Here is a 24598-nt window from a genome sequence, read left to right as displayed (position 1 = left end):
AATAATTTTTTTTTAAAGTGTGAGGCTGTCACCATACAGCCATTTGCTGTATTAGAGGGGCTGTCTCGGGGGAGGGGTGTGGGGGAGGGAGAAGCCGGGCCCCCGGGCGCCGCTCCGCTCCAGGCCCTCACACAGCCCGTCCCCAGCCACCGCTGACTCCCACCTCCAGCTCCGACCAGGGCTGCCCCCAATGAAACCTGCCCGTGGGGCCGGAGGGGTGGTGCCCATAGACAATGGAATGTGCCGGCAACAGGAAAGCGTGACACCTCACATCTGGGAGCATGGACGCACCTGGGGTGTTACACGGAGAGAAGTGAGGGAGTGGGAGAACGACACCGGATTCTGTGGAATCTAAAGGAAAAATAAGTGACAACAAACTCACAGGCACAGAGAACAGACTGGTGGGAAGGGGGTTGGTAGTTGGGTGAAAATGGTGAAGGATTAGGTTTTACTGTTAGGGTTAGCTTTTAGGGTTAGGGTTAGGTTTCAGTGTTAAGGTGAGAGTTAGCTGTTAGGGTTAGGGTTAAGTTTTAGCTTTAGGGTTAGGTTTTAGCAATAGGGTTAGCTTTTAGGGTTAGGATTAGATTTTAGGGTTAGCTTTTACTGTTAGGGTTAGCTTTTAGAGTTAGGGTTAGGGTTAAATTTCAGCATTAAGGTGAGAGCTTTTAGGGTTAGGGTTTGCTTTTAGGGTAAGGGTTAGATTTTAGAGTTAGATTTTACTGTTGGGGGTAGGGTTAGCTTTTAGGGTTAGGGTTAGGTTTTAGCATTAGGGTTGGGGTTAGGTTTTAGCATTAGGGTTAGGTTTTAGCATTAGGGTTAGGTTTTAGCGTTAGGGTTAGGGTTAGGTTTTTAGCATTAGGGTTAGGTTTTTAGCATTAGGGTTAGGTTTTAGCATTAGGGTTAGGGTTAGGTTTTTAGCATTAGGGTTAGGTTTTAGCATTAGGGTTAGGGTTAGGTTTTAGGGTTAGGGTTAGGGTTAGGGTTAGGTTTTTAGCAATAGGGTTAGGGTTAGGTTTCAGCATTAGGGTTAGGTTTTAGCATTAGGCTTAGGCTTTAGCATTAGGGTTAGGGTTAGGGTTAGGTTTTAGCATTAGGATTAGGGTTAGGTTTTAGCATTAGGGTTAGGTTTTAGCATTAGGGTTAGGTTTTAGCATTAGGGTTAGGGTTAGGTTTTAGCATTAGGGTTAGGTTTTTAGCATTAGGGTTAGGGTTAGGTTTTAGCATTAGGGTTAGGGTTAGGGTTAGGTTTTTAGCATTAGGGTTAGGGTTAGGTTTTAGCATTAGGGTTAGGTTTTTAGCATTAGGGTTAGGGTTAGATTTTAGCATTAGGGTTAGGTTTTTAGCATTAGGGTTAGGGTTAGGTTTTAGCATTAGGGTTAGGTTTTAGCATTATGGTTAGGGTTAGGGTTAGGTTTTTAGCATTAGGGTTAGGTTTTAGCATTAGGGTTAGGTTTTAGCGTTAGGGTTAGGGTTAGGGTTAGGTTTTAGCATTAGGGTTAGGTTTTAGCATTAGGGTTAGGGTTAGGTTTTAGCATTAGGGTTAGGCTTTTGCATTCGGGTTAGGGTTAGGGTTAGGTTTTAGCATTATGGTTAGGGTTAGGTTTTAGCATTAGGGTTAGGTTTTAGCATTAGGGTTAGGGTTAGGTTTTAGCATTAGTGTTAGGGTTAGGGTTAGGTTTTAGCATTAGGGTTAGGGTTAGGGTTAGGTTTTAGCATTAGTGTTAGGTTTTTAGCATTAGGGTTAGGGTTAGGTTTTAGCATTATGGTTAGGTTTTAGCATTAGGGTTAGGGTTAGGTTTTAGCATTAGGGTTAGGTTTTAGCATTAGGGTTAGGTTTTAGCGTTAGGGTTAGGGTTAGGGTTAGGTTTTAGCATTAGGGTTATGTTTTAGCATTAGGGTTAGGCTTTAGCATTAGGGTTATGGTTAGGGTTAGGTTTTAGCATTAGGGTTAGGGTTAGGTTTTAGCATTAGGGTTAGGTTTTCGCATTAGGGTTAGGTTTTAGCATTAGGGTTAGGGTTAGGGTTAGGTTTTAGCATTAGGGTTAGGGTTAGGGTTAGGCTTTAGCATTAGGGTTAGGGTTGGCTTTTAGGGTTAAGGTTAGGTGTTAGGGTTAGGGTTAGGGTTAGGCTTTAGCATTAGGGTTAGGGTTAGGGTTAGGTTTTAGCATTAGGGTTAGGGTTGGCTTTTAGGGTTAAGGTTAGGGTTTGGGTTAAGGTTAGGTGTTAGTATTTGGGTTAGGGTTAGGCCTAGGTTTAGCTTTTAAGGTTAGGGATAGGGTTAGGGTTAGGGTTAGGGTTAGATTTTAGTGTTAGAGCTTTGTTTAGAGGTGGTTGTTTTTTTTTATTTCAGAGGAAGGGAGAGGGAGAGATAGAAACATCAATGATAAGAGATTCATGGGTCGGCTGCCTCCTGCACGTCCCACACTGGCTATGGAGCCCACAACCCAGGCATGTGCCCCGACTGGGAATCTAACCGTGAACTCTGGGTTCACCAGTCGACTCTAAACCTCTGAGTCACACCGGCCGGGCTTTTCCCACTTTTGAAAGTTCTGAAGTCTGACCTACATCCTAAAGGTGTCAAACACGATGCGTGTGTGTACAATGAGGCGTCAACATCCAGGCAGCTGCCTGCGTCCCAGGTGGACGTGGGGTGAGGGACCACAGCGCTGACCTGTGAGCCTGGTTTTTCCGGTCCCCTCACCGAGAGAAAACACTTCGTGCAAATAAAATGAACGACCGTCGCTGTTCGCGTTGCTTTTATAGACTCACCAGGGGTTCTCTGTGCCCAGCAGGGCCCGTAAGACGTGGACTCAGGCCATCTGTGTCTCCCTGCAGGGCCCGGTTGGTTCTGAGGGCTCCCGTGTCGCCTGGGTTTTAGCCCAAAGACACACCTGCCACGTGGGCATGGTGATGCCCGGGGAACCGCAGACCCTCGTCCCTCGCTGCTCTGCCCCGTGCGGGGCCCACGCCCCTGCCTGTCCGTGTGAGCTGACACAACAACACTGTGTTTTCATCACAAAGCTGCCTTTGTGGACCGTTCACCCAGTCGGACAGCATTTTGTGTTTTCTGCCGAGAGCCCGGGCGTCGGTGTTTTGCCCGAATTGGAGGCAGACTGAGGGCTGCGATGTGTTATTTTCCACCTGCTGCTTGCTCAGGAGCCAGCCTGGCAGACGTACGATTCGGGGTAAATACTCGTGACCTGCGGCATTGCTCTAAGCCGGCCGAAAGGACCACGTGGCCTGTGGCGAATGCAGAACCTGCAAAGTCGCCTTTTTCTGTCTGAAGGAACGAAGCCTCAATAACGCTCTTTCTCCACCACAAGGTGCGACCACGTGAAATGTGAACAGAATGAAAGCTGTCGGATGACTGTGGTGAGAAAAAGCTAATAACACCATTTTTTATAAGACCTTTATTTTTGTTTTTCACAATTTGTGTTACTGCATCCACAGATCCAGACTGTTCTTTCTCCAAATTAAAAACAAATGCAGAACGATTTAAAGAAGACTCTGTTCAAACAGATTTGGCCGTTAGGCCCTAGAGGAACCTAAAAATAAAAAATAAAAAGTCATGACACCCATCAACAGTTGTGTTAAAGCTAAATCACCCAGCAGCTTAAATGCTTTACGGATTGATCGTTGTTTTCCTTTAAATCTCAGTGTCTGACTCTGTGTCTATGGCAACGTGTTCTTTCATCACGAAGGACTCTCCTGGCTCTGACAGCCGTGAACCGACCGACCGGAGGGGCTGGCAGCTGAGTGGCAGGCGGCAACGTGTCTCCAGGAAGAAGAGGCCGGCGAGGACCGGGCGGGAAATGATGGGTAGAAGGTAAGGCCCTGGATCAGGATGCCACGGCCATGCCTGCGCTCCCCACAGTGGCCACCAGGTGGCGCCGTCTGCCTTTGTCAGGAAGGAAAGGCCAGTCCTGTCCAGGGGACCCCCAGCCTTGTGGCCCGAGGGGAGTCTAAGGCCTGGGGGAGGCCTGGCCCTGGCTCTGGACAGTGCATGCGTCCTGAGTGGGTTTGTGAGGAGAACAGCAGCCCACGTGGACATCGGGGCTTTGAAGGGACCGTTTGTCCACCGAGCGGCCAGCGGCTCCCACAGGGGTGGCCTGTGATGGGGTGGTCATCGCTCTTTGAACCTTAATTTGCTGCGAAGCCAACTCCCTCCACACGGGGACCCGATGGTCCCTCCGCCAACCAAGGGCTGCACCGTGACCTTCAGGGTGACCTCCAGGGCTGCGCACGGAGCTGTTAGCCGTCAGGGCCAGCGCGTGCCCGTTTTCACGCTGTCAGGATTCTGGGACCCGTGGCGGGGACGAGGCTGGCTCCTTCTTGTCCGAGGCAGAAATCCAGCCCCCAGGGACCCGCAGACGCAGACGGGCAGACACCCCCCCCCCCCCCCCGTGGGCAGCGGGCCTGAGGCTCACACGGAAGGGCCCCCGGTCCTGAGGCGGCACAGGGCTTCGTGGGAATGGCCCCAAACACGGAGCCGCCCCCCTTACTGACGGGTGGTGACGAGCTACGGGCCACCCCACCCCCCCGTGGCTCCTCTGCAGATGCCAGGCGAGTCTCAGCGACGGAGGGAGGTCGGTGAACGCGGCCAAGACGTCCTCATCGGGTCACAGACCGCCTTCCCAGGAATGACCATCGCCATTTGGGGACAGAGACGTGGTCACCGAGGACCTACGAGGAACAGCGTTCCCGGTGAGGAGGGTGCGAGCTGCTGCTGCGGAAGGTGAGCGACAGACCCTCGCCCTGTCCTCCTCCGGGTGCGGCTCACGGAGCAGCTCACCCCGTGGGGGCCTCGAGGAAACGTGGAGAATGAGGAGAGAAGGGACAGACGAGAGAAAACTGAGATAAAGAGGAGAGAAGAGAGAGAGCCAAGAAAATGGAGAGATGGGGGACAGAAGCAAGAGAGGAGAGAACATGGGAAGAATGAAAACCAAAGGGAGAGAAGGGAGGAAATAAAGAGAATGAGGAGAGATGCGGGAAATCCAAGAAAATACAGAGAATAAAGAGAGAAGCGAGAGATCCAAGAAAATAGAGAGAATGGGGAGAGAAGTCAGATATAAGAGGAAATTGTGAGAATGTCGAGAAGAGTGAGAGATCCAAGAAAACTGGGAAAATGAGAAGTGAGAGATGAGAGAAACTTGGGAGATTGAGGAGAAAAACGAGAGATCCACGAAAATGGACGAAATGAGGGGAGAAGGGAGAGATGAGAGAAAATTGAAAGATCGAGGAGAGAAGCGATTGATGCAAGGAAATTGAGAGAATGGGGACAGAAGCAAGGAATCCGAGAAAATTTAGAAAATGTGGAGAGAAGTGAGAGACCCAAGAAAATAGAGAAAATTAGGAGAGAAGCGAGAGATGGAAGAAAATGGAGAACAGGAGGAGAAAAGCTAGAAATACAGGAAATTTGAGAGAATGAGGAGAGAAGCAAGAGATGAGAGAAAATTAAGAGAATAAGGAGAAAAGCGAGAGATCCACGAAAATGGAGAGAATGAGAGATGAGAATATTGAGAGAAGGAGGAGAGAAACTAGAGATCCAAGTCAATTGAAGGAATGAGAAGGGAGAGATGAGAGAAACTTGAGCGTCCTCGTGCGCAGAGGGACGCAGGGGTGGGGCCTGGCAGCGCGGTCACCAGCCTCCACGGGGAGAACCTGGGCTCCTGGTCCCTGAAGACGGGACTTACCACCTGCAAATCACCGTCCAGGCGGCGGCTGCCAGGACGCAGACCAGCAGGGCGCCCAGCGCGATGGACACCAAGGACGCCTTCGGGAGCCGCCCGGAGTCTGGGTAAGAGCCAGCCGGTCAGCAAGCCCATGGGTCTCAGGCAGTGTCAGCGTGCCTGACCCTGAGCCTGACCTGACCCTGACCCTGAGCTGACCGTGACCCCGACCCTGAGCTGACCCCAACCCTGACCGGACCTGAGCCTGACCCCATCCCAAGTCTGCCCACCGTGCCTCTGCTGCCTTCCCTTCGCCCTCGCTCCGTCTCTGGCTGTGCAGCCTGGGCTTTGCTGGACTTGGGGTTAAGCTCAGTCCTGCACGGCGGCCCCTCCCCTCTGCGGGAGGGGGATAAATCTGTCTTTCCGTTTAACATGCATCTGCACGTTGTTCTTCTTTTACAGGAGCTAGAAGCCACGTCATGAATCCTAGGTCTGCCTCAGGCTGTGTGGTCCTGAGCGAGTCGCCCACCCTCTCTGTTCTGTACACGATTAAACACCGTGCTGAGCTCCCAGGATAACTCGGGGCCCCGAGGGGTGGGCTCACCGACACAGGTCCGCCCGTCGTCTCCCAGCGCGTACGGCTCCGAGCACTCGCACCGGAAGCTGCCCTGGGTGTTCCTGCAGCGGGCGGGCGCCGGGCAGGGTGGCCTCTGCTCATCTTCACACTCATCGATGTCTGCACAGAGCACGGAGGTCAGGACCCGGCTGAGGACCGGCCACAGCCCCCTCCCCCTCCCCGAGCCAGACCTGAGCCTGACCCTGAGCCTGACCCTGAGCCTGACCTGAGTCTGACCCTGAGTCTGAGCCTGAGTCTGACCTGAGTCTGACCCTGAGCCTGACCCTGAGTCTGACCTGAGCCTGACCCTAAGCCTGACCTGAGCCTGACCCTGAGCCTGACCCTGAGTCTGACCTGAGTCTGACCCTGAGTCTGACCTGAGTCTGAGCCTGACCCTGAGTCTGACCTGAGTCTGACCTGAGTCTGAGCCTGAGCCTGACCTGAGCCTGACCCTGACCTGAGCCTGACCCTGAGCCTGACCTGAGCCCGCTGTGACTCATGTGGGTGGCCCCTTCCCCCCGAGAGCCCGCTGCCCCCTCCATCCCCTCCTGGAGGAGGACGGTCACCATGTTGGGAGCCTGTGGTCCCTGACCCTGTCCTCCGTGTCCCGCCAACATGGAGCCAGGCCGCGGGGCACGGGCCTGGGTGGTGGGCGGGCACTAAGTCTGAACCGCGCTGACGCCTCCGTGTGCTAACGTGCTGCAGGAGGGTGCGCTGCAGGCGTGACCGTGGGAGCGGTAAACGGTGAGAACCAGGCAGCAGCGGCCACGGCACGGCCAGCGGGCCGCGGGGTGCGGGCGGCGGGGTGCGGGGGGCGGGGTGCGGGGGGCGGAGGGCGCCTGGCCTCGGGCTCTTCCTGTGGACGCTTCCGTTTGAGTCCAGAGCAACTGGCGCTGCAGCTTCTTTACCACAATCCCCCCTCCCCTCCCCAGGCTGCCGGTCCATCCGCCTGCACCCCCTCCCCTCCCCGCCCCCCAGGCTGCCGGTCCGTCCCGCCTGCACCCCCCTCCCCTCCCCAGGCTGCCGGCCCGTCCCGCCTGCACCCCCCTCCCCTCCCCAGGCTGCCGGCCCATCCCGCCTGCACCCCCTCCCCTCCCCCCCGTGGCACCTGATGTGCCCACCGGACGCCTCGTCCAGGAAAGGTGTCCCCGGGGCCAGGTCGGCAGGAGCGGACCGTGACCTCCCAGCCACACGCGTGGGGACGCCGTGCCCAGAGCGCCTCCCAGTGAGCAGCCCGTGTTAACGGAGTCCGAAGGGCAGGTTGGGCAGAGCCACTGGAAGACGCCTGTTGGGCAACTGACCTGTGCACTCGGAGGGCTGGTCAGCCCGGCCCCGGCGGGAGCAGGCGAGCTGCCGGGGCCCCTGCAGGCGGAACCCGCGCCGGCAGGAGAACACGAGCACACGCCGGCCCGGGGGCCCGCACAGCACGGCGTCCCCGTGTGCCACACGCTCCAGGGGGCCGCACACGTCCTCTGGGCCGGGGAGAGGGCAGTCAGCTTCACCTCATCACCTCCCGAGGGCCCCCCCAGGCCCCCCAGGCCCCACACAGCCCCCGACACAGCCCCCCAGGCCCCCCACACAGCCCCAGACACAGCCCCCCAGGCCCCACACAGCCCCCCCCATAACCCCCCTTGGCCCTCCCAAGCACCACACAGCCCCCCAAACCCCCCACGGCCCCCCACACGGCCCCCCAGGCCCCACACACAGCCCCCCCACCATGGCCCCCCAAACCCCCCACGGCCCCCCACACGGCCCCCCAGGCCCCACACACAGCCCCCCCACCATGGCCCCCCAAACCCCACACGGCCCCCCACACAGCCCCCCCATGGCCCCCCAGAGCCCCCCTAGCCCCCCCACGGCTCCCCCAGGCCCCGCACGGCCCCCCCAGGCTGCAGGTCCTCTTCCCTCAATGGGAAACCTGCCTCCCCTCCTGGCATCTCCGTCCTCGAGTCCCCACCCTGTGCCCTTGGCTTAGTGTCTCCCCAGGACAGGGCACAGGCCCGGGTGTGGGCTCAGTGCCCAGTGTGGGGCGTGCAGGGGCAGTCGATGGATGATTCTCTCTCATCGTGGATGTTTCTCTCTCTCCCTCCCTCTCCCTTCCTCTCTGACATCAATTAAAACATATTTTTTAAAATGTGTCGGCGATGGCTTCTCAACCAGGGGCCTTGGGCTCCTGTGAGTCGGGAACCGTGGCTGCCGCCCCCTCGGCCCTGACCCAGCCACACGGGCAGCTCCTCCCACGGGGGGGTGGGGGGGGCGGCTGGGACGTCCTGCCTCCCACGGGGACGCCACGAGGACGGCCCGGCTCCCTGCTGCTTTCTCCCAACCGCTGATCGATCGGAAACCGCCTCTGCGCTGGAGCCCGCGCCCTGACCCAGGCGGCAGGGGCTCCGTTACCTGGGGGAGCCTCCCTCCAGGCCTCCAGGTTCAGGCCGGGGACGCCCTCACACGGCGTGAAGTCCTGGGGGAACTTGGCAGCGCGGAAGGCGTCGGCGGGCACGCGGGGGAGGCCCGTGTTGTCACAGATGACCCGCGACAGGGAGTGCGTCCCCAGCTCCCGCCTCTGCGCCTCCGTGAACACCCCGCCGTGTTCCCACCAAAACCTGAAGAGGAGGGACAGACGGAGGGGCCGCCGGTCAGCGCTCCGTCCGGGACCCCCGGGCGGTGAGGGCACGGCTCCGAGCGAGAGGACGTCGGCATTTCTCCCCGGAGTCGGCCACTTGAGACGCTGCAGCTGGGCGTGAATGGGGGCCAGGGGCTCTCCTGGGAGAACCCCAATTGTTAAATACCAGCGTCACGGGGAGTGAGCCTGCCGGCCACAGGCCTGCTGAGCGGGGGCCCCCCAGACCCCAGGCCTGGCTGACCCCCTGTGACCCGGACCCCAGGCCTGGCTGACCCCCTGTGACCCGGATGGTGGTGTGACGGCCCGACACCTACCGGTCGCCGTCCCTCAGGGCCTTCATCTGCCTCCCGATGAGGCAGGCGAACAGGGGCCCGGTCCGCGCGCCCGGCAGCAGGTCCTCGGCCAGGCCGCCCAGCCAGACGTCCACGTTGTCCGGGTGCCGGTACAGGCGCATGATCCGGTCGGCGACGCTGCCGTTGGCAATGACGCTGCCGAGGTCAGCCCGGGTGTGCAGCCTGCGCAGCCCACAGAACTCCCGCCAGGCGTTGTACCCTGCACGGGGCAGGGGGCACGGGGTGGGCCATGGGGGCACGGGGTGGGCCATGGGGGCACGGGGCAGGGGGCACGGGGTGGGCCATGGGGGCAGGGGGCACGGGGTGGGCCATGGGGGCACGGGGCAGGGGGCACGGGGTGGGCCATGGGGGCAGGGGGCACGGGGTGGGCCATGGGGGCAGGGGGCACGGGGTGGGCCATGGGGGCACGGGGCACGGGGTGGGCCATGGGGGCACGGGGCACGGGGTGGGCCATGGGGGCAGGGGGCACGGGGTGGGCCATGGGGGCACGGGGCATGGGGTGGGCCATGGGGGCAGGGGGCACGGGGTGGGCCATGGGGGCAGGGGGCACGGGGTGGGCCATGGGGGCAGGGGGCACGGGGTGGGCCATGGGGGCACGGGGCACGGGGTGGGCCATGGGGGCACGGGGCACGGGGTGGGCCATGGGGGCAGGGGGCACGGGGTGGGCCATGGGGGCACGGGGCAGGGGGCACGGGGTGGGCCATGGGGGCAGGGGGCACGGGGTGGGCCATGGGGGCAGGGGGCACGGGGTGGGCCATGGGGGCAGGGGGCAGGGGGCAGGGGGCACGGGGTGGGCCATGGCGGCACGGGGCACGGGGTGGGCCATGGGGGCAGGGGGCAGGGGGCACGGGGTGGGCCATGGGGGCACGGGGTGGGCCATGGGGGCAGGGGGCAGGGGGCACGGGGTGGGCCATGGGGGCACGGGGTGGGCCATGGCGGCAGGGGGCACGGGGTGGGCCATGGGGGCAGGGGGCAGGGGGCACGGGGCACGGGGTGGGCCATGGGGGCAGGGGGCACGGGGCAAGGGGTGGGCCATGGGGGCAGGGGGCAGGGGGCAGGGGGTGTGGAGGGGACAGCTGAGGGGGGGAGGGGGCCAGCGTGGACCCGAGTGAGGGGCGCAGGGTAACAGCCCAGGGCCCGGCCTGAGCAGAGGGGCCGGCACACCATGGCCGGGAGGTTGGGCCAGCGGGTTAGGCACAGCCCAGGCCGGGGCGGGGGGGAGGGGGACGGGGGGACGGGGTACAGGAGGCGTGGACCCCGACCTCCCCGTGACGTGTGTCGCGCAGGCGGCCCTGGGAAGCCCGATGCAGACTCCGCGATGGCCCGGGACACCCAGCCTCCCTGACCCCCGCCCCCCGCCCCCCTCCCCCCGCAGGGCCCTCCCCTCTCAGGGCGCGAGGCCCACGGGGTCCCGTTGTCTAAGGGAGTGAGCAGCTCCTCTGCGGACAGAGGAGGGGGGGGGGGGTTTGAGGGGGACGTGATCACCAAAGAACTTGTATGCACATACGCGTCCCCCATGGACAGACAACCGGGGTGAGGGCTGGCGGGGAGCAGGGTGGCTGGAAGGGTCAATGGGGGGAAAGGGGAACATGTGATCCTTTCAACAATAAAGATTTTTAAAATAAAAATAAAAGATAAAGAGTGTAAACATTAAAAAAATAATAAAACAGGACATATAGTACCAAGGGAAAAAATAATTAAAAATTAAAATAAATAAAAATAGCCCTAGCTGGTGTGGCTCAGTGGATAGAGCATCAGCCTGGACTGAAGGGTCCCGGGTTCGATTTAGGTCAGGGCCCAGGCCTGGGTTGCGGGCTCGATCCCCAGTAGGGGGCGTGCAGGAGGCAGCCGATCCATGATTCTCTCTCATCATTGATGTTTTTTTCTCTCTCTCTCCCCCTTCCTCTCTGAAATAAAAAAATATATTTAAAACATAAAAATAAAAACAATAAACGCATTTCAGCCCCAGAAAGCAGCAACACGACACAGGAGGCAGGCGAGGCTGCACCCGTCGGAATGGCAAAGCCCGGACGTGGACGGCGGGTTTGCAGACACGGTTGCTGCAGAGCCGACGCGGGGAGCAGGCCTCTCGGGCGCCCCCAGGCCCAGCCCGGCGGCTCACCTGGCAGCCCGTGGTCCCGGCCCCGCTGCAGGTTCAGCGACGCCAGGTCGAAGGTCCCGGCGGGCGCCAGCACCGAGAGCCTCTCCGTCAGCTCCTCGCTCACCAGCTGGCCCGGCGCCGGCAGCTTGGCCGGCCTGGCCAGGAGGCCCCGCACCAGGGGGTCCACACCTCCTGCAAGACACCCCGAGGGCGACGTGTCCCCGGCCGGGCCTCAACCACGCGCTTCCCTAACCAGTGTCCTTGGGGCCCACGCCGGAGCCGCGGGGGTGCCTGGCCCTCGCCGGGACCCGCGTCTGAGGGGACTGACTCGGGTGCGGGGCGGTCGGGACGTAGGTCCGAGGGGACCCAGACCTGCGCCCCTCAGAGGCTCCAGTGTTTTGTTCTTAATCCTCACCCGAGGCTCCTTCCCCACTGATTTCCAGAGAGTGGACGGGAGGAAGGAGGGGGAGAGAGAGACACAGCGATTTGCCTCCCACATGTGCCCTGACCAGAGCCAGGGATCGAGCCTGCACCCGAGGTGCCTGCCTTTGATCGGGAATCGAACCCGGGAACCCTCCGTCCGTGGCTCTAACCACGGAGCAACCAGGGCGGATGCTCAAGTGTTTTGCTTCATTTTTCTACAGCAAAAACACTACAGTCACGGGAAGCATTCGCTGAATTCGCACATCAGGAGCAGCAGGGGGGACTCGGTGTGGCTGAGGGAGCCGTGAGAGATCGGGGGGCAGCCCTTCACCTCCAAAGCACCAGCCATCCCCGGGGCCCCGTGGGGACCGGTCAGACCCTCTGGTAGCCCGGCTGCACCCTGGCCTCTCCCACACGGCGTGCTGACCGTTCAGTGGTCACCGAGCGGGTACAGTGGCCTCCTCCCCCTCCTCCCCTCAGCCACTCAGAGCCAAGAGCCGTAGGAGCAGGAGAGAAGCTTCCGGACACACAGTCAGAGAGAGAACGGGGTGGGGGAGGGGGGAGGGAGGAAAGGAGGGACGGGGGTGTGGGCAGAACCTGCCTACCTCACCCAGAAACTGAAGTGGCTTCTAAACCGTTCACTTCCACACGTGACCCAGCCGTGACCTTCTGAGACCACTGAGCGCGGCCACGGCAGTGTTTAGGGAAAAGGGCCTCGTTTGTCAGGGAGGATATAAAGTCCGATTTCCACTCAGTGTTATTGAAACCACGGGGGGGGGGGGGGGGGGCAGCCGGGCCCGGGACACTTGCCCCGTGAATTCTGAATTGCAAGGCCTGATGGGTGTTTCTGAGGAACAGTTAAGCCTTCAAATCTCCCAGCAGCCCAGCCGGCGTGGCTCAGGGGTTGAGCATTGACCTGGGAGCCAGGGGGTCACGGTTGGATTGGTCAGGGCACAGGCCGGGGTTGTGGGCTCGATCCCCAGTGGGGGGCGTGCAGGAGGCAGCCGATCCATGATTCTCTCTCATCACTGATGTTTCTCTCTCTCTCTCCCTCTCCCCTCCTCTCTGAAATCAATAAAAATGTTTAAAATTAAATAGAAAAATAAAAGCTCTGAGCACATGTGCTTCCTCCATAAACACCCATGACGGGCAGGATCTACCCATGTGAACGGTAGGGCATGCTGACACTGAAGGGGCTGTGGTGGGCTCTGTCTCTGAGAGAGAGAGGGAGAGAGAGACAGAGAGAGGGAGAGAGGAAAGGGGGAGAGGGGGAGAGGGAGAGGGAGAGGGAGAGAGAGGGAGAGAGGGAGAGGGAGAGGGAGAGGGAGAGGGAGAGAGGAGGGAAGGAGAGGGAGAGAGAGGGAGGGAAAGAGGAAAGGGGGAGAGGGAGAGGGAGAGAGGGAGAGGGCGAGGGAGAGGGAGAGGGAGGGAGAGAGGAGGGAAGGAGAGAGAGACAGACAGAGAGAGGGGGGAGAGGGAGAGGGAGAGAGAGAGAAGAGGGGGAGAGGGAGAGACAGAGAGGGAGAGAGAGGGAGGGAGGGAGGGAGGAAAGGGGGAAAGGGGGAGAGGGGGAGAGGGAGCGAGAGCGAGAGAGAGAGAGAGAGAGAGAGAGAGAGAGAGAGAGAGGGAGAGGGAGAGAGAGAGACAGAGAGAGGAAGAGAGGAAAGGGGGAGAGGGGGAGAGGGAGAGGGAGAGGGAGGGAGAGAGATATAGGGGGGAGGGAGAGGGAGAGGGAGAGAGAGAACGAGAGGGAGAGAGAGAGGGAGGAGAGAGGAGGGAGGGAGGAAGGGAGAGAGAGAGGAGGGGCTCACACCTTCGTGAAGGACCCTCCAGGGGCTGAAGAAGGCGTCGCCCAGCAGCAGCGGGGGCAGGATCTCCCGGAAGTGGGCGTCCAGCCGCCACACCCGCGGGTGGACCGTGGCGTGGCCAAAGCGGAAGGCAGCCGTGGTGAACACGTTGGACACAGTGGGGTCCACGGCGGAGTCATAGCCCTCGTAGGGGCCCACGTGCTGCCTGAAGGCCTGGGGGCCCAGGATTCTGGGGACATAATCCCGCAAAGTGATGATCTGTGGGAAAGGAGATAGGGAGCCTCTGAGTGGGGGAGGGGGATGGGGGGAGGGGGAGGGAGGGCGGGAGGCAGCAGGGCTGGTCGGACCCAGGGAAGGAGGGTCTCCCCGGCACAGCCCCGGCTCGGCGGCCCGCGGACAGCCCACGCCGCCCAGGATGGACACAGGTGAGCAGGCGCAGCACCCGCCGTCCGACAGTCTCGGAGTTCTCGCATCGGTGGCCTGGGGGGCATGTCAGAGCCGCCCCCACTCCCCTGGGGCGGACAGGACAGGACGCGGCGGCCACCTTGGGCCTCAGCACTGCCTGGCCGGAGGGCTGCCGCCTGCAGCTCCTCTCACACACGTGACTAACTTTCCATCCAAACCGCCTTCTCCCCTCGTGCCCACTCCCCCTGTGGGCGCGGCAGCCACTCCTGCACCCACAGCAAACATCGAATCTGGTCGCTTCAGGGACCTGGCACCCGGGGCTCAGGACGCAGACCAGCCGGTGACCCCAGGAGGTCGGCCAGCCCCGCCCCGCCCCCACCCCCACCCCCGGGCCTGCCTCCTGAGCTGCAAAAGCCTCTTCCACAGAGTTCTTCAAATTGATTTCAGAGCGGAAGAGGGAGCGCTCCCACCTGCTACTCCAGCACCTGTGCCGTTCACATGTACACACATGCTCACTTACCACACATACATGCAGGTACAATCACAACACACACACATATATGCACCACACACCCTCACATTCACATACACTACACACCACCTACACACATGCATACCCACACGTACACATACCACATGTACACACATACACTCCCCACACATATACACACCATACACGCATGTACACACATGCACATTCACCACACATACATACATGTACAATCACAACACACACCCATATATGCACCACACACCCTCACATTCACATACATTACACACCACCTACACACATGCATACCCATATGTACACATACCACATGTACACACATACACTCACCACATGTATACATACCATACACACACCACACGCACACATGCATGCACACCCACATCCCCATTCACACCCACAACACACACATGCACACTCGTACCACACACACACCAACGTACACACACCGCAGACCCACTGGCAGGAGGACAGTTCGGTTCTTAAATTCCAGGCGGTGGAAGGCGGGAAGAACAGACACGTTAAACACGTAACTCAACAGCAATCCTCCGGTTCCACATCCAAAATCCTACGTGAGGAAAGGAGTACGGCTCCTATGGAACGTGTAATTCACAACCTCACACACACTGTTTTCCTTTGTATGTTCTCCGTCGACTCAAAGTATAAACTACAAAGCTGGTGTCCAGGGTCCCAGGGGCTGCCAGGAGGGCGCACTGCGTTAAACCCCAAGGCTCTGGGCCCAGGAGCCAGCGGGCGCACTGAACCTGCTCCCGCCAGACTCCTGGTCACACGTCAGCCCGCCGAGGGGACGAGTGCAGACCAGGGGCAGCCAGCCCTCGGGAAGCTGCGGGCTAACCTGGTGCAGGGCGCCCACGGGCTTTGCGCACCCGCCCGGGGCGCCCACCGGCTTTGCGCACCCGCCCGGGGCGCCCACAGGGCTTTGCGCACCCGCCCGGGGCACCCACAGGGCTTTGCGCACCCGCCCGGGGCACCCACAGGGCTTTGCGCTCCCGCCCGGGGCGCCCACAGGGCTTTGCGCTCCCGCCCGGGGCGCCCACAGGGCTTTGCGCACCCGCCCGGGGCACCCACAGGGCTTTGCGCTCCCGCCCGGGGCGCCCACAGGGCTTTGCGCTCCCGCCCGGGGCGCCCACGCGGCTTTGCGCACCCGCCCGGGGCGCCGGGAGGGCGCTGTGCGCACCTGGTGCAGGGCGCCCACCACCTTGCGCGCCTCCTGGTAGGCGGTGTCCGCGCTCCAGTGCGGGTTGAGGGCCTTGAGCGCGGCCGCCAGGCGGTTGTGCTCCCGCAGCCACAGCGTGTGCAGGGCCGTCAGGGCGGGGACCTCGCTGGCACGGCTGTCCCCCGCCAGGAAGCAGGGCATGCGGCCTGGGGCGCCGGGCTCCGGGGTGCAGGCCCGGGGCGCATGGGGCGGGACGAAGGGCAGGTGGGCGCGGCCGGCGTCGCTGTGGCGCGCGTTGACCCGCAGCAGCCCCTCCGCGCTGGTCCAGTTCCGCAGCTGCTGCTCGGCGGCCGGGGAGCTGCCGTACACGGTGGACGCGTCCAGGAAGGAGGTCAGCCCGTTCATCTGCTGCCGTGGGTTCCCCGGGGACAGGTGGCCGAACAGGGCGCCCTGGGCCCCACTGCCGCAGGCGGCCGAAGACCGGTAGAAGGGCAGGCAGGTGGCGCCGGCCTGGACAGCGGAGGCAGGGAGCTGTCGGAGAGGGGCGGTCACCCCGGGGTCTCAGCGCCCCCTTCACAGCCCGGGGACACGGTACCTGGATGGGGAAGGAGGGACGGGGACACGGTACCTGGATGGGGAAGGAGGGATGGGGACACGGTACCGGATGGGGAAGGAGGGACGGGGTCACGGTACCTGATGGGGAAGGAGGGACGGGGACACGGTACCGGATGGGGAAGGAGGGACGGGGACACGGTACCTGGATGGGGAAGGAGGGACGGGGACACGGTACCTGGATGGGGAAGGAGGGACGGGGACACGGTACCTGGATGGGGAAGCACGGGCTCCGGTTCTTGCAGGCCGGCTGGCAGGCGCCGCCCCCGAGCGCGGTCTGGCTGGCGTCCTGTGGCGTGAAGGCCATGTCGTGGGCGATGTACTGCCCCCATGCCACCAGCAGGTCCGAGTACTGGCCGTCCTCCCGCACGGCCTCGTTGGCAACTTGCAGGACCTGCCGAGTCACCTCCCGGACCTGGAAGAAAGGGATCCGGGTCGGGCGGACGTAGCAGGGTCTGGGGGGGGGGGGGGGGGCACCCTCACGTCCAGGGGTGAGCCGCCACCTGACCAGCAAGTGTCTGCACAGGCCTGGCTTCCCCCCCCCCCCCCACCAACCCCTCCAGGGAGACCAGGGAGACAGCAGGCGGGCCTTACCTTACCGTGGTCCCCTCCTACTGGTGACTCAGTCCCTCAGCTGCAAGGGGCCCCACCCGCAGGGGTGAGGGTGGAGGGAATCCCAGACACCCACACACAGCCCGCCACCTCCACCCGGGCTCAGGGACAGGTCACAGAGCCTAACCCTAGTACAGGTCACGCAGCGTCGGGGGCACTGACCGGGGGAAGGGGAACCCCGTTGTACAAGAAGTCGGGGTTCCAGCCTCGGGGCTCACTGATGCCGTCTTCGTATGCGGGCGGCAGCCACCGGGCCAGGGCCGTGTTGGAGGCGCCCCACCGGGGATGGTCTCTGGAGACAAAGGTGCCCAGGTGAGTGGGGAGGGGAGGGAGGAGGAACGGGGAGGCAGCAGGTCCACCTACAATAAACCATCCTCAAGGGGAGCCCTCGGGCAGGCTCCCTGGGACCCTGCTCAATGCGGCCTCCAGCCGGCCTCACACCATGGCCTCTAGCTGGCCTCACACCAGGGCCTGCAGCCGGCCTCACACCAGGGCCTCCAGTGGCCTCACACCAGGGCATCCAGCCGGCCTCACACCGCGGCCTCCAGCCAGCCTCACACCGCGGCCTCCAGCCGGCCTCACACCAGGGCCTGCAGCCGGGTGAACGGCCTCCTGGGGGCTCATGGACCTGGATCCTCTCACGTTCCAGGTGCGCCCTTCCCTCAGCCCAGGACACACCTTCCCACCTTCCAACAGCCCTTCCCGCTCAGGTGCCCCTCACACTGGGGCCACACGGGGGGTGGGGTGGGTGGGGGGGAAAGGCCTCCCTGCAGGACAGAGACCTGGGGTGCTCCCAGCAAAGATGCAATTGGGAAAACTGCTGGTGTCTCGCCCCTCAGGCGCCCACCACCGCCCGGGGCGCTGTGCCTGTTCCTGCCTCACACAGGGCGTTCAGTGCGAAGATGCTGCTGGAAGCCGGGTCGTGGAACTGCTGAGCCATCAAGTTCAGAGCGAGGTGGTGGTCCGGGACCTTTGCTCTCGGCCCCTCTCGGCACCCCAGGGTGGTCTTTGTCTGCATCTGAGTTCCGGCCTCTCCTGGGCGGGGCCTGGCTGTGTGCCCGACACAGGGAGGACCCGCACGTCCTCCTGCTGGTCCCGGTCTCAGCCACAGTCCGCGAGTGGGGCCTGCCCGCAGCACGAGGCTGAGGCCCGATCCCCGCCCATCACGCCCTCTGCTCCTTCCTCCGCGTTCCTGGTCACCCTGGGTGACCCTTTCCCACCCCCACCCTAGGGTGTGGGGTCCCAGAGGCCCTGCATTTGGACACAGGACCGTGAGGAAGGCAGCACCGACCAGACGGGTGTCCAGATGACGTGAAAAGGTGGGTGAGGGGCCAGGCCAGAGGCCAGAGGACCCGGGAGCTCGGAGGCCAGGAGGGAGTCAGGTTCCAATCCACCTGCAGGAGGTCGGGGTGACCAGATACCTGTTGTTGCAGGCGCCCGTGATGAGCCGGTACTTGTCGGCCAGGCAGGTGTCCGGGCACTGCGGGGGCCGCATGTGGGGCAGGCACCCCGACACGTTGGCGATGGTGCTCAGCAGCTCCTCCGACAGAGCATCTGGGAACCACGTCAGAGTAAACCCTCCGTGAGGCCACGACCCCTGACCCAGCACTTGCATGTGCTCCCGGGTTCTGGGTCCCACGTAAACCCTCCGTGAGGCCACGACCCCTGACGCAGCACCGCGTGTGCTCCCGGGTTCTGGGTCCCACGTAAACCCTCCGTGAGGCCACGTCCCCTGACCCAGCACCTGTGTGTGCTCCCGGGCTCTGGGTTCCACGTAAACCCTCCGTGAGGCCACGTCCCCTGACCCAGCACCTGTGTGTGCTCCCGGGCTCTGGGTCACACGTAAACCCTCCGTGAGGCCACGACCCCTGACCCAGCACCTGCGTGTGCTCCCGGGCCTGGGTCCCACATAACAATCCTCTCGCTCAACCCCGAGAACATCCCCAAAGATGGGCTTTTAAATTTTAGTTTCTTCCGATCTTTCGGAAAAGCAGTTCTCGAGCTCTGAGCCGGGGAAGGCCGGTTCTTGGGTGACCCTGACCTCGCTGGGCACGTCTTTGGTGGAACACGGCCCAGCTGAGGCCTGTGTCCAACCACGTGGTGCTTCAGTGGACGGCGACCCCCTGGTAGCTACCCTCCCTGCCTAAGTCCTGCCAGGCCAAGTCCTCTGACGAGACGGGTGTGTCCACCTACAAAACCTCCCTGCTTCTTCCTGTTGATTTCGGTGAATGTTCGAGGTCAGGACCCCAGAAAACAGGCTCTTTCGTTTTTGTGGGGTTCTCTTTTGCCAGTTCTATTGCTGTTTATTCACAAATTAATTTCGAGCTGGTTCTCCAAATCCAATTTGAATAGCAGAGCAATCGTTCATCCTCAGACGAACAAAAACAAAATATCATGTGTTACCAACTGCTGGGTTAGTCCTGCGTGTAAGAGTCACGCCTTCCTGGGGGCAGCGAGACAGACCCCTGGGGCCCCCACCCGGCCCCTGAAGAAGGTGTACTCCTGGCTGGCACTCCCGGGGGGGGGGACCGGGACCCCGAGCGCTCGCTCACCTGTTGGAGGCTGTGACTGCTTCGCCCGTACAGACGTCTCCATGATCTCTGCTGCTCGGGAAACAGCTTGGCTTGTCGGCTCAGGGAGTTTGGGAAAAGACAGAAGCTGAGATGGAGAAACGATTTCTCTCTTCTTGAGGTTTCTGGGGCACAAAAGGGAGATGTAAAGTCACTGCTTCTTGCCCAGCTGGTGTTCCCAGTGGTAGAACATCGACCTATGAACCAGGAGGTCATGGTTCCATTCCCGGTCAGGGCACATGCCCAGGTTGTGGCTCAATCCCCAGTAGGGGGTGTGCAGGAGGCAGCTGATCAATGATTCTCTCTCATCATTGATGTTTCTCTCTCTCTCCCTCTCCCTTCCTCTCTGAAAAAAAAAATTTAAAAAAGAGAGAGAACATGGACAGATTTAGACCCACAGCCCCGGTGGCCTACGGCTCTATCCCAGCAGCCACTACAGGAGGGTGACCGTGGCACCCTTAATCCTGTCTCCGCAGCTGGTGCCTAATTCTTGGGAGAGAAGCCGCCCACCCAGCAGGACTTCCAATCCTCCACCCCCACCCCCACGCTGGGATCGGTCATCGGTCATCGGTCATCGGTCGGGCGATGGCTGTGCTTGGCTCTGTTTTGCTAGAGGAAGACTGGGAGACTGAACATTGCCAAACGGAGACTCTGGGGCCAGTTTTGGAGGTGGCGGTGAGGTTAAATTTGGGAAACAGGCGGAGGGTCACAGGGCCAGGCACACCGGGCACGGGCGGGGCAGGTCCCCTTCGTGGGCTCGGGCGTACCTCTCCCTCCTGCTGTAGATGGCCGCGTCCACCAGGCGCCGGCTCTCCTCCAAAATGCTGAGCGCGTGCGAGTCCTCGGACTTCCCTGCGGAACCAGGGCCACCCTCAGCGCGGCACCAACAGCCAGCACCGCCGTCCTGTCAGCCTCTCCGTGGAGCCAGCGGGAGGCTGTGGACAGCTTTGGCCGCTTGCACCTGGGCCCTGCGTCTTCCCACCTTAACCTGTGGCTGCTCCCGGCGGGCAGAGCGCGGGTGCCGGGCCCCAGGAAGGGCCCCCTGCTCTGGCCGCACGTGGGTGCCGTGGGCTGTGCCTTTTTCTCACCGGCCCGGCCGCTGTGATTCTATCGCCTTGTCTGAATAGTTTTGTTACCTGAACCAGCAATACAGAAAATCCATGTAATATTTGCCTCTTTCAACTTGTGCTTTTTTTTTTTTTAATCCTCACCGGAGGATTTTTTTCCATTGATTTTCAGAGAGAGTAGAAGAGAGAGGGAAAGAAAGATATATTAATGTGAGAGAAACACATCGATTGGGCGCCTCCTGCACGAGCTCCAACCAGGGCCCTGGCCAGGGAGGAGTCTGCAATCAAGGTATGTGCCCTTGACCAGAATCGAACCCGGGACCCTCGGTCCACAGGCCGACGCTCCATCCACTGAGCCACACTGCCTAGGGCTTAACTGTGCTTTTAACAAAAGATAAATCACTCCGATGCACCGCAGTTCCCAGTGAAAAGAGTTCCTTTTTTATCTTTTAGTCGGTGCAATGGTCAGGAAGTGCCATGCTCTGGGGTTTGCCTCCACATTCGCAGGTTGACATCCCGTCGCCCCGTTTGAGGGTGGGAGGAGGGGGGCCTACGCACAGGGTCCCGGCCCTGACAGCAGAGACCCCGGGGGACGCGGCCCTCGGCAGACCCCCGATCTGTGGCGCCTGTGTTGGACTTGAGCCGCCAGAGCTGGAGAAATGAGCACCTGCTGGTTGGGAGTCCCAGTGCACATGGTCCAGACCCAGTGAGACAACGTGGCAAACCTATTTCTGGGTTAAAATGCGAGGCTCCAGTGAAGGGTACAAAGTCCGAGGAACTGGAATGAATTTGCCAGCTTTTTCCTTTTCAAACAAAGGCTGCTTCCTGCTTCTCCCGCAGTAGGCTACGCCCCTCCCTACTGGCCACCCTCTCCCTGCTGGCCACGCCTCCCCTCTGTAGGCCACGCCTCTCCCTGATGGCCACGCCTCCCCTCTGCAGGCCATGCCTCTCCCTGATGGCCACACCTCCCCTCCGCAGGCCACGCCTCCCCTCTGCAGGCCACGCCCCTCCCTACTGGCCATGTCTCCCCTCTGTAGGCCACGCCTCTCCTCTGCAGGCCACGCCCCTCCCTACTGGCCATGTCTCCCCTATGCAGGCCACGCCTCTCCCTGCAGGCCACGCCTCCCCTCTGTTGGCCACGCCTCCCCTCTGCTGGCCACGCCTCTTCCTGCTGGCCCCACCTCTCCCTATTGGCCATGCCTCCCCTCTGTAGGCTACGCCTCTCCCTGCTGGCCACGCCTCTGCTCCCTGCTGTTCATCTTCATCTTATTTTCTCTCATCAGCCAGGACTTTCTGCTTTAGTCACCACGTCTGGTGATGTAACACCCTGATTCCCCAAGGGCACCACAGGAGTTACTTAACGGAAGGACTTTACGGCAAAGGAGCAAGCAGATGCTCCCAAAGAAACACTCCTGCTCCAAGTAGCTGAGCAGGTAAATGGACACGTCTGCCGTGTACTCCTGGGAAAATCGGTTCTTTTCCAGAAAGAGCTGTGTTTTCATTCTCTTAAACTCAAGAGTGGCTCTTCTCTTTCTGGGAAAGGGACAGAACCCGAGGGTCTCGCACCAGCCTCTGAGCCACCAGCGCCTTCTGCTCTGGAATTGAGGGCGGGGACTCTGCCGGGTCCTCAGACCCCATCCAGCTGTCACTTACCCCAGAGGGCCTGGCCCCTCAGGAAGGGGAAGAGCAGGAGGCTGCAGAGCAGGAGGCTGCAGGCCACGGCCAGCGTGATGCCCGGGGCGGCCGGCGCTCTCATTCTACAACCAAATGAAGAGGCAGGCGGTCAGGGGCTGGGGCCCAGGAGCCGCCTTTTGGGGCAACTTGTCGTCAGGCCCTCGGTCGGCTGGCGCTCACTGCCCCTCCACGGCGACAGGTTCCCAGAGGCTGGCGTGGGCTGCGAGGACCCGAATACCTCCCGGAGCGGGAAGATCAGCAGACCAGCTCTGACACCTGCCCCTGTTGCATGCTGACGTCCATTGTGTCAGGTTCCTGGGAGGAAGCACTGGGAATAAATAATCTACGTCCCATGGCAGCTCCAAGCAGGAAGAGTGATCATTAGGACCTTAGCCATCATAACCCCTAGAGGCCCATGACTGCCTCAGCATTCTCTCTCCTGCTCATGCAATGACCTCAGCATCACAAAGACCGAACGCCATCATGCTACGCCCCACACCCAGGTCCTCCCCATCGCGGGCTTCCTGGCGCTTCTTGGATGGGCTGCGTCTGGTCCGGAGTTAACTGACCGGCCCCTGAGCAGAGGTTGGAGGTCATGGAAGGCCGCAGTCAGCGGGGCTCGGCGAGCGCCCCACATTGGCCCGAACCCCAGCCTCCCCTGGACCCCCGCACAGGTTCCCGTGGCACATTTCTCCCAGAAAACGGAAGCAGCACGTTTACAACCTGACCGTCTCCTCTTCCCGGCCAGAGACCAGCGTGAGGACCGCAGCTCCCGTGGCCGCCGCTGTCGGAACCCTGAGCCTGGCCGCGTCTGCTCCGGGCCTGGCTGCGCCCCTATAAGCTGGCTCCGCGCTCCGACGCCCACTCGAGTGGCCGAGTCGAGTGGCCCGTCCCTGGGGCGACCAGAGGTCCGGGCGGCGTCTGTGGGCCCGGAGAGGCGGAGCCTCTGGCCACGCGTCTGAGAAAGGAAAACGCATTGAGGACGAGAAGCCAGCTGACGTCGGCCCACAGCACCTGCTGCTCCTCTCGCCTTCCTGAGTAGATGCTGATGGAGGAGAGGACTCGCTCCGCCAGCTGATGGGCTGCCCCAGGGACCAGGCTGAGGACCCGGCCACGCTGCCTGGTACCTCCTCAGTGTCCCGGCCTCAGTCTCCCCTCCCTGGGAGGTGACGCTCGCTGGGAAGGCTGTCTGCCCCAGTCCCACCTCATCTCAGGTTTCCTATGAAATCGCTCCCTCCTCCTCTCGTTCCCCCCTTTTCAGGAGTTAGTGGAGCGTAAGGAGGCTGCCTCCCAGAGGGAGAGGCGAGGTGAAATTCTAAAACAGGACACAGAGGCCCCCAATCTCAGACCACAGGCTGGGCAGCCCCCAATCTCAGACCACAGGGCCCCAATCTTGCACCACAGGCTGAGCAGCCCCCAATCTCAGACCAAAGGGTGGGTGGCCCCAATCTCAGACCACAGGGCCCCAATCTCGCACCACAGGCTGAGCAGCATAACAATGTCACCATCAAGGTCCCTCCACAGGGGACAGTGAGCTTGGAGGGAGCTGCCCGCCCCCCCCCCCCCCCCCCCCAGCCCAGGGGGTTACACTTGTCCTGTTGATAAACCGTGAAAAATCAGCCAGAATCAAAACCTGGGTTTTTCCTTGTAATTGGTCTTTTTAATGGGCCCGCTCTAGTCACGGGAATATTTGGTCCCAGGTGCCGACGCTGAGTGGGTCTGTGATGAGGGACACCCGGCCCCTCGGGAGGAGCTGGGGCACCTGGGGACTGGCCACCCTGGTGGGAGGTTGGGTTAGAGAGGACAACACTGAGGTCTGGGAGGAGAGAGCCAGGGGGCAGGCGGGGCAGGACAGGGAGGGCTGGGCTCTGGGCCTTGGGATTGCGTCACCACCCCTCAGGCAGGCCCCCCAGGGAGGAGGGAGGGGGGCAGGGCCCCAGGTCCCAGCCAGGCCTCAGTCCTGGAGATCTCACTGCCAGACTCCCGGGGCGGGGCAGGGGGGGGGGGTAAGGGGGAGGGGGATGGAGAAGAGACCAGGCACCAGGAGCCCCTTCTTGACCTGAATTAGATGCTGGGAATCTTACCCAAAGGTTTTCCTATCAAAACTCAATTTAAGCCTGGCCAGCGTGGCTCAGTGGTTGAGCGTAAACTTATGAACCAGGATGACCTATGAACCAGGAGGTCATGGTTCGATTCCAGGTCAGGGCACATGCCCGGGTTGCAGGCTCCATCCACAGTGTGGGGCGTGCATGAGGCAGCCTATCAATGGTTCTCTTCCATCATTGATGTCTCTCTCTCTCCCTCTCCCTTCCTCTCCGAAATCAATACAAATATATTTTTAAAAATATTTGCTTTAACAACAACACAGGAACTCATGGTC

General features: G+C 61.3%; 1 protein-coding gene across 5 annotated transcripts; it reads right to left on the bottom strand.

The window, feature by feature from the left end:
* Positions 1 to 4457: 4457 nt before the first annotated feature.
* TPO (thyroid peroxidase) lies at positions 4458 to 23376 on the bottom strand. 5 transcript variants are annotated; one of them, XM_079792117.1, is made up of 16 exons: positions 22942 to 23376; positions 22198 to 22301; positions 20245 to 20329; positions 19460 to 19602; positions 18329 to 18461; positions 17070 to 17199; positions 16507 to 16710; positions 15705 to 16214; positions 13599 to 13851; positions 11384 to 11554; positions 9223 to 9460; positions 8683 to 8888; positions 7587 to 7757; positions 6274 to 6405; positions 5694 to 5793; positions 4458 to 4683 (listed from the first exon to the last, which is right to left on the bottom strand). In XM_079792117.1, exons 1-16 carry the CDS (start codon positions 23193 to 23195, stop codon positions 4620 to 4622), a joined length of 2898 nt encoding a protein of 965 aa, XP_079648243.1. In that variant the 5' UTR covers positions 23196 to 23376; the 3' UTR covers positions 4458 to 4619. The 5 variants fall into 5 exon arrangements, with proteins under 5 accessions (XP_079648243.1, XP_079648244.1, XP_079648245.1 ...); XM_079792118.1 differs by having other exon boundaries at positions 15705 to 16193; XM_079792119.1 differs by lacking the exon at positions 5694 to 5793.
* Between the last annotated feature and the right edge of the window lie 1222 nt (positions 23377 to 24598).

This window comes from Cnephaeus nilssonii (genome assembly GCF_951640355.1).
Source record: "Cnephaeus nilssonii genome assembly, chromosome: 15".
Classification (NCBI taxonomy): Eukaryota; Metazoa; Chordata; class Mammalia; order Chiroptera; family Vespertilionidae; genus Cnephaeus; species Cnephaeus nilssonii.
This window is presented reverse-complemented; position numbering and strand designations above follow the sequence as displayed.